The sequence below is a fragment of the Hibiscus syriacus genome, unplaced genomic scaffold (assembly GCF_006381635.1).
Source record: "Hibiscus syriacus cultivar Baekdansim isolate YM2019G1 unplaced genomic scaffold, ASM638163v2 tig00110733_pilon, whole genome shotgun sequence".
In the NCBI taxonomy this organism is placed as follows: Eukaryota; Viridiplantae; Streptophyta; class Magnoliopsida; order Malvales; family Malvaceae; genus Hibiscus; species Hibiscus syriacus.
Window position 1 is genome coordinate 1,315,268 of NW_024062845.1, and position 7,073 is coordinate 1,322,340.

At 36.6% G+C, this 7,073-nt stretch overlaps 1 protein-coding gene across 1 annotated transcript; it reads left to right on the plus strand.

Annotated features, from left to right (window-relative positions):
• Nucleotides 1-2,341: 2,341 nt before the first annotated feature.
• On the plus strand, nucleotides 2,342-6,463 carry LOC120139217 (probable serine protease EDA2). The gene is made up of 12 exons (XM_039154525.1): nucleotides 2,342-2,617; nucleotides 2,786-2,911; nucleotides 3,036-3,191; nucleotides 3,277-3,459; nucleotides 3,833-3,949; nucleotides 4,073-4,126; nucleotides 4,205-4,276; nucleotides 4,357-4,562; nucleotides 4,730-4,824; nucleotides 5,531-5,605; nucleotides 5,938-6,021; nucleotides 6,208-6,463. Exons 1-12 carry the CDS (start codon nucleotides 2,435-2,437, stop codon nucleotides 6,321-6,323), a joined length of 1,467 nt encoding a protein of 488 aa, XP_039010456.1. The 5' UTR covers nucleotides 2,342-2,434; the 3' UTR covers nucleotides 6,324-6,463.
• The last annotated feature ends 610 nt before the right edge of the window (nucleotides 6,464-7,073 follow it).

Below are 7,073 nucleotides of genomic sequence, written 5' to 3' on the forward strand. Positions count from 1 at the left end.
TTGCCTGTTAAAATTTATATATTCGATATAATTTAATTTATTAGTATTTTGATTTATGTAAAAATATATATATTTAAATTTAAAAAATATAAAAATTTATTAAATATTTAATCAAGTAGGGATCGAACTAAAGAATGATATATTTGTGTTCTCAAATTTTTGGTCTAATTACAATTTAAGTCATTGTAAGTTTAAATATCAGACAAATTAAAAGTTGTCTTTTGAGTATTGAGTTTTGATTTTTTTTATTTAGGGTGAATACAATGTAATATTTGTACAAAGACTTTCAACTATTTGACAATGAACGCTCATACCCCTACATACGTGGTTGAACTCGGGACCTCAAGGATACCAATAATCCCTTAATCACTAAGGTCGCTTGGTCATGATGAATTTCGAGTTTAAATAATTAATAAATCTTTATATTTTTTTAAATAATCTAATATTTTGGCCCCGTAAATATTTAATTATTTATATATACCTTATCAACATAATTAGTATTTTGGGCATAGCGAAGTTGCTGAGCTCGACCACTACCTATATGTGCTTCTGCGTATTGGTAAAATAAATCAAACACTTTTGGCTTTCTTAGAGACAAAGTCCTTACCAAAATGACAGGATGGACTAATAATCTTCTATCCTATGGAGAGAGAGATATTCATCACAGATTCACAGTCTTTGCCCAAGCATTGTCGCAGTATGTTATGTTTCGCTATTTGCTACAAGAGTGCCTGCTTAATGATCTGGTGAATGGTTGAAAGTAATTTTACAGTTCTGTGGACGGGAAAGACGACACAACGGGGATGGCCATTGGTAGAGTGGAAGAAAATTTGCCCGCCCAAACGTGTAGGAGGACTAGGGTTTTGGGATCTCCACAACCTTAATTTGGCTATGCTTGGAAACAAGTTTGGCGATTGATATAGAAAACTGAGAGCCTTTTTGCTCGAGTATTACATGCAAAATTATCCATCAGTGGACTTGCCATATGCGAAGCGAGGAGAGAAAGCATCATACGCCTAGAAAAGTATTTACATTGCCATGACTGAGCTTAATGAGGATGGATTCTTTTGGAGAGTTGGTATATATAGATAGCAGAACTCATATGCATGGCGACACTTCCGAAGGCTTCTCGATTGTTAGATTTTTAATACTATATGTCGATAACTCTGTTCGTCCAATATTGTGTTATGAGTTCATGCAACCTGGCCAACCTCTGTAGGATGAACAACTTACGTAGTGTGCTTAATTCAATGGATGTTGATAAGTGTGCTCCATATATCGCCCCATGCATATATGATGTTATTATACGGGGTCATGACACATGCAGACATTTGGTTAGATCGAACTATAACTGGATTTATTGACCTCTTTATGACTCTAAATGTCCTTCAAAAATGTGGAGAGTACTAGCTAAGTTGAAAGTGTTATCTAAAGTTAAAAATATTTGCATGGCGTGTAGCACACAATGCTCTTCAGGTGGGGAGTAGGCTGCTTGCAACTGGACAAGTCTAGAGTGGCTGTTCGATGTTCCAGAGAGAGGAAGAAAAAGTTTTACTTTTACATGCCCTTTGTAGCTGCGTGCGATTGTGCGAGGCTTTTCAAATGGCTTATCTTTCAGTTTTAGAATGGTTGACTGACTCTATAGACGACTCCCTTTAGCTTGGTTAGAAGCCGCGCTAGATATCCTTGATTTTGATGATTTTATAGGATTCTTTGTGTTATTCTGAAACCTTTGGAACATACGCAATTCAAATATGCATGGGAATGATTTCCAGCCAACATGGGTGATCGTTACTAATGCACAGGTCCTTCATCGAGATTTTCTAGGGGTAATGTAGGAGCTCAAGGTGCAAGCAAGAAAAACTGGAAACCCTACAGTATATGATGATGCCCTTCCCCGATGGACGAAATCACTAGTTGGAATGATCAAAATCAATATGGATGGTGCATTTGCCCCTATTACTAGAACTGTAGCAATTGGTGTGATCGTGAGGGGCCATAATGGCGTGGTGATTGGTGGAATGGCTCACCTCTTTAGGCTGTCGAAAGACGTGATTAGCAAAAAATCCATACAATAATCATGAGACTTTAGTTAGTACGCGAGCGTGATTGGCAACATGTATGTTTGGAGACTGACTTGGGGATGGTTGTTAACACCTTAAGCCAATGACCACAAAGTGATCAAAATAAAGATCGAAATAAAAGTGATCAGAATGAAATTTTACTAAAATAAGTAACTAAAATAAGATATATTAGAAGAACCATTTCTGTAATTTACCCCAAAATTGAAGCACGCGTTAAGTTTATAAGCTTCCCAGGACTTTCCGATTCGGTTTCCTGTCTCCGTCTCTTAACAGTCAACGAACCACCTTAGCTTTCTCAAGAGTTTTAAGACACAAAGAACCCCACCAGTTTCTGAACTAGCACGGCAACGATGAGGCTTTCGAAACCGGTTTTCATGTTCGTCTCGTTACTGTTTATTGTGGCTCTATCGGGTTTCGCCCATGGATTCGTGATGACGCCTCGCACTTTGCTTGATCGCTTGTCTGAAAGCAGCTATTATTTGACCACTAGAGAGCTCTGGTTCGACCAGACTCTCGATCACTATTCTCCTTACGTAATTCTCCCATTCCCTTTTTTAATACCTTTTATTTCCATTCAAAGTTTGATTTGTTTATTCCCAAGTTTGCGTCTTTTTATTCATCCATTAAGATTCATCAATTTTATGGAAAATTAGGTTAACTTTCTATTTTCTCTTTACTTAATATTGGGGTTTTTTTGGCAGGACCACCGGCAATTTAAACAGCGTTACTATGAATTCCTTGACTACTTTCAAGTTCCGGATGGACCTATTTTCTTAAAGATTTGTGGAGAATCTTCGTGCAGTGGCATAAGCAATGACTACATCAGTGTAAATTCTACTATTTCTTTTCAAACCCAAAACTTATTGTACAGTGAGAACGAATTTAATTTTGGAAGAAGTAAGAACCTGTCTTAATGTTATTGTATTGTATATTTTCTGTTATGATTTTCAGGTTTTGGCAAAGAAGTTTGGGGCAGCTGTGGTTTCACTTGAGCATCGTTACTATGGGAAAAGCAGCCCTTTTAAGTCACATTCGACGGGAAATCTGAAGTATCTTTCATCTAAGCAGGCTCTCTTTGACTTGGCTGCTTTTCGTCAATGGTATCAGGTAAAGTTCTTCATTGTTTTTATTAGATGAACTTAACTCAATGTTATCACTGAGAAGAAAACTAATGGTGCTTCTCTTTTTGCAGGAATCCTTAAACTTGAAGCAAAATAGACCAGGTGCTGACAATTCATGGTTTGTTTTTGGTATTTCGTACTCCGGTGCTCTTAGTGCTTGGTTTCGTCATAAGTTTCCTCATTTAACATGTGGAAGCCTGGCAAGTTCTGCTGTTGTTCTTGCTGTTTACAACTACACTGAATTTGATAAGCAGGTAAGAAATGAATGCTCCTCTTCATCTTACTCCTTCTAAGGTTCTATTTTTCTATTCAGCTGTTACCTGATTAATCATAAATTTCCCAAAGTACTTGCAAACTAGTTCAGGTTAGGATGAAAATTTGCAACTATTGTTCTTTGAATGATAGACATTGGAATAAAGAGATATAATTATCATACTTTGCTTAAAATTACTTAATATTTAGGAAAGCCGGAGGTGGAAATTTTATGAGATTGAGTGGTTGAAGCGAGTTCATCTTGTACTTATCTGTTTGTACACTGAAGTTTTTCTTTTCTTTTATTTTTGTTTTCATATCCTCAATATATGCTCCCCTCAATTCTAGATTTTCCCATCACCTTTCCTTGTGCAGGTTGGTGAGTCAGCTGGTCCTGAATGCAAAGCTGTGTTGCAAGAAATTACAGAACTCGTTGATCGAAGTCTTGAATCAAATGGAAAGGAACTGAGGAAACAATTTGGCGCAACCGAGGTTGAATCTACTTTCATTTTATTTCTTCATTGCCGAAACCCTCAACATAAATTGCAATGTGATGGGTTTCTACGAAATCGTCATCTCTTGATACTGATGCCAACAATTTGTTTATGTTTCTAGCTTGAGATTGATGGTGATTTCCTCTATTTCCTGGCAGATGCAGCTGTTGTTGCGGTAGATTTGCTTTCTGTTATTGTCCTCTCACTCTATTACTTTTCCTCAGCAGTAATCTGAATGTCCATAAATTTGCAGTTTCAATATGGAAATCCGGATGTATTATGCACCCCTCTTGTTGAAGCAAAAAAGGCTGGAGAGAATTTGGTGGTATGTTTGATTTACGCATTACGCACTTTTATGGTTTCTGAGAGTATCGTTTGTGGACAATCATTTCCCATACCTTGCAGGCTGCCTATGCCAAATATGTCAAAGATTATTATGTTGGAACTTTTGGTGTCATTGTTGAAACTTATAATCAGAATCACTTGAAGAACACCACTGTTAGCGAAAATGATTCTGATCGGCTATGGTGGTTCCAAGTGTGTACTGAAGTTGCATATTTCCAGGTGGCACCCTCAAACGATAGTATCCGCTCCTCAAAAGTTGATACAAAGTATGTTTCTGAATATCACACTGTATAATCGATACTATGAGTGCCTTCTGTGTCTTTCTGTTATCTGTGCTTTTGTCAGATTGCAAATGCATATAGTGAGTGTTCTTTTTCCTTTTTTATGTTTATTCAGTGCATCCGGCCATACAAATTCATTTCTTGTACTGCAGATACCACTTGGATCTTTGCAAGAACGTCTTTGGAGAGGGCATCTACCCAGAGGTTGATGTGACAAACACGTACTATGGAGGCACAAAAATTGCAGGTTATGTCATAATCTTTCTTGTTTTCTGCCTTTCTTCCACGTGAATTTTCCAATGCTTTTACAAGAACTTTTCTTGTATGCTTCTTGCATTAAAGACTTCATTCTTTCGCCTTTATGGTTAATCCCCGCGTATTGGTAATTGTTGATCTGTAACTGATCTGTTACTTGTAGCTGTCTAGCAAATAATTTTCCCCTCTTACACGCACCACACCTTCAGACACCTACACACAGGTTTGCTTGTAACTGTCTTGTATACTACGTCCATGCCATCAAAGAGGGGTGCAGTGTGCAGATTTTGCACATATGCAAGAAATGGCGTATTATGTACCTAGATGTTCTTATAGACACAATAACTTTGTGTAAAATATCATTTCTTTGATTTCATTTCAAGAAATGGATCGCCTATCTGGCTATTTCTGTAGATTGAAGCCTTCTGTTCGTTCATTCATTTCCAGCTACTATCTTTGGGTTTACATATATGTTATACATGAAAGACAGGGTGCTTGTTTCTCAAAGGGAAAAATTATTTTTGTATTACCCTGAAGTCGAGAAAGATGAACATTTCTTTAGCATTAAAGGGCTAAATTATTTGCTTGATTAAAATGATGGGTCATTCTTTTGTTGCTTAAATTTTCATGCTTCTACGATTGCTGTCAATAAACATACACTATAGTTTACTTGTTCTTACAAAAATATGAATTTACAGGTTCAAAAATCGTTTTTACAAATGGCTCACAGGATCCATGGCGCCATGCATCCAAACAAACGTCATCTCCAGACAGTAAGCATCCAATATCATTACCAATTACTTTGTTGAATATGCATATTCCAAATTAAAAGAAGAGACTTCATAGGAAGCTCTCTGCTGCTATTTGCTCCACTTGGCAATGTGGATCTTCTAGCATCAGACAACTAGATGTCTATTAGGCTACGCCTTGATGATAGCGAGGCCTAGGAACTCTTTTAAATGGTGAATAAACGAATATTTATTTTCTTTAGTTTGTGAGGATATCTAGAAAATGGTAATGGCTTGTTAGTGTTGTTCAATGATTTGCTTCCTGGAATTCACCTTTTTATTATATTTCACTCTCTTTGAACTTTGGAACATTTCAGTGCCTTCTTACATTATTACTTGTCATAATTGTGGCCATGGAACTGATATGCGAGGATGTCCCCAATCTCCTTTAAGAATTGAAGGTAAGAACTGTTTATTTCTAATGGCGTCTGAGCTGTTTTGAAAAACATAGTAACTTGCAAGTTTTAAGCACATTGTCGATTATGTGTTTGCTTGGCATAGAACTTGCAAGCATTGTCAGGAAATCTATGATTGCTTGCCGATTCTTTTCTTGTGCATTCTCTTAAGTTGTGATGCTCGTGTTTCAGGTAATGCTCAGAACTGCAGTTCCCCTGATGCAGTTAACAAAGTGAGGCAGAAGATGATAGAACATATGGACTTGTGGTTGTCCGAGTGCAAGGGCACGGGTAGGAGTTACATGTAAACTGTGATGCATAAACTAAAGCCAAGACGTGTAAAGATTCAAACCGATAAATATCCTTGGTCTTTTGTATTTGACCCTGTGAACAGATGTTTAGGTGGTCCTTAGACCAGGCATTGCCAGTATGTACTCGTCCATAACACATACTTAGTCACTTATCTCTTTTCTTCTCCCCTTTCATGTTGTAACATTCAAAATGTCCGGTCTCTTTGCCTTGAAAACATTTTAGAAAATCATAGATGAAGGCAATAAGGTAAAATCATAGTGTGCTCTTTAGGTTAAATTTCAATTGCATGTAATTTATGAAGATTTTTATGATAGACGATATGAACAAGAAAAAAAAAGTGTGTTGTCACTTGGGACAATTTATATTTAGACGATATAAATTATGTTATTAACGGATATTAGATATATATTTATAATGTTGTAACATTATTTATGTGATTTGCCTTGGTGATGAGTGCTTTAGGTAAGCCCGTAAGTTTGAATCCCATTAATTCCTTCTTATTTCTTGTTTTTAATTGATATGAGGTTTACCCCAATTGCGAAGGTTGTTGTAGGTTATGTTTTGGCCCCTGTTCGATTCCTCCGGGCTACAACTTCCCTTCATATTGCTTTCCTTTTAAAGCATGCGGTGTGTGTTCAATCAGTCAGTTCGGTCAACCGAACTAAATTAGTAAAATATCATCAGTTGATTTTATTTTATCTTTTAAATGTTAATCGAATCAATTTTTTTTTGAAATTTTTTTAATC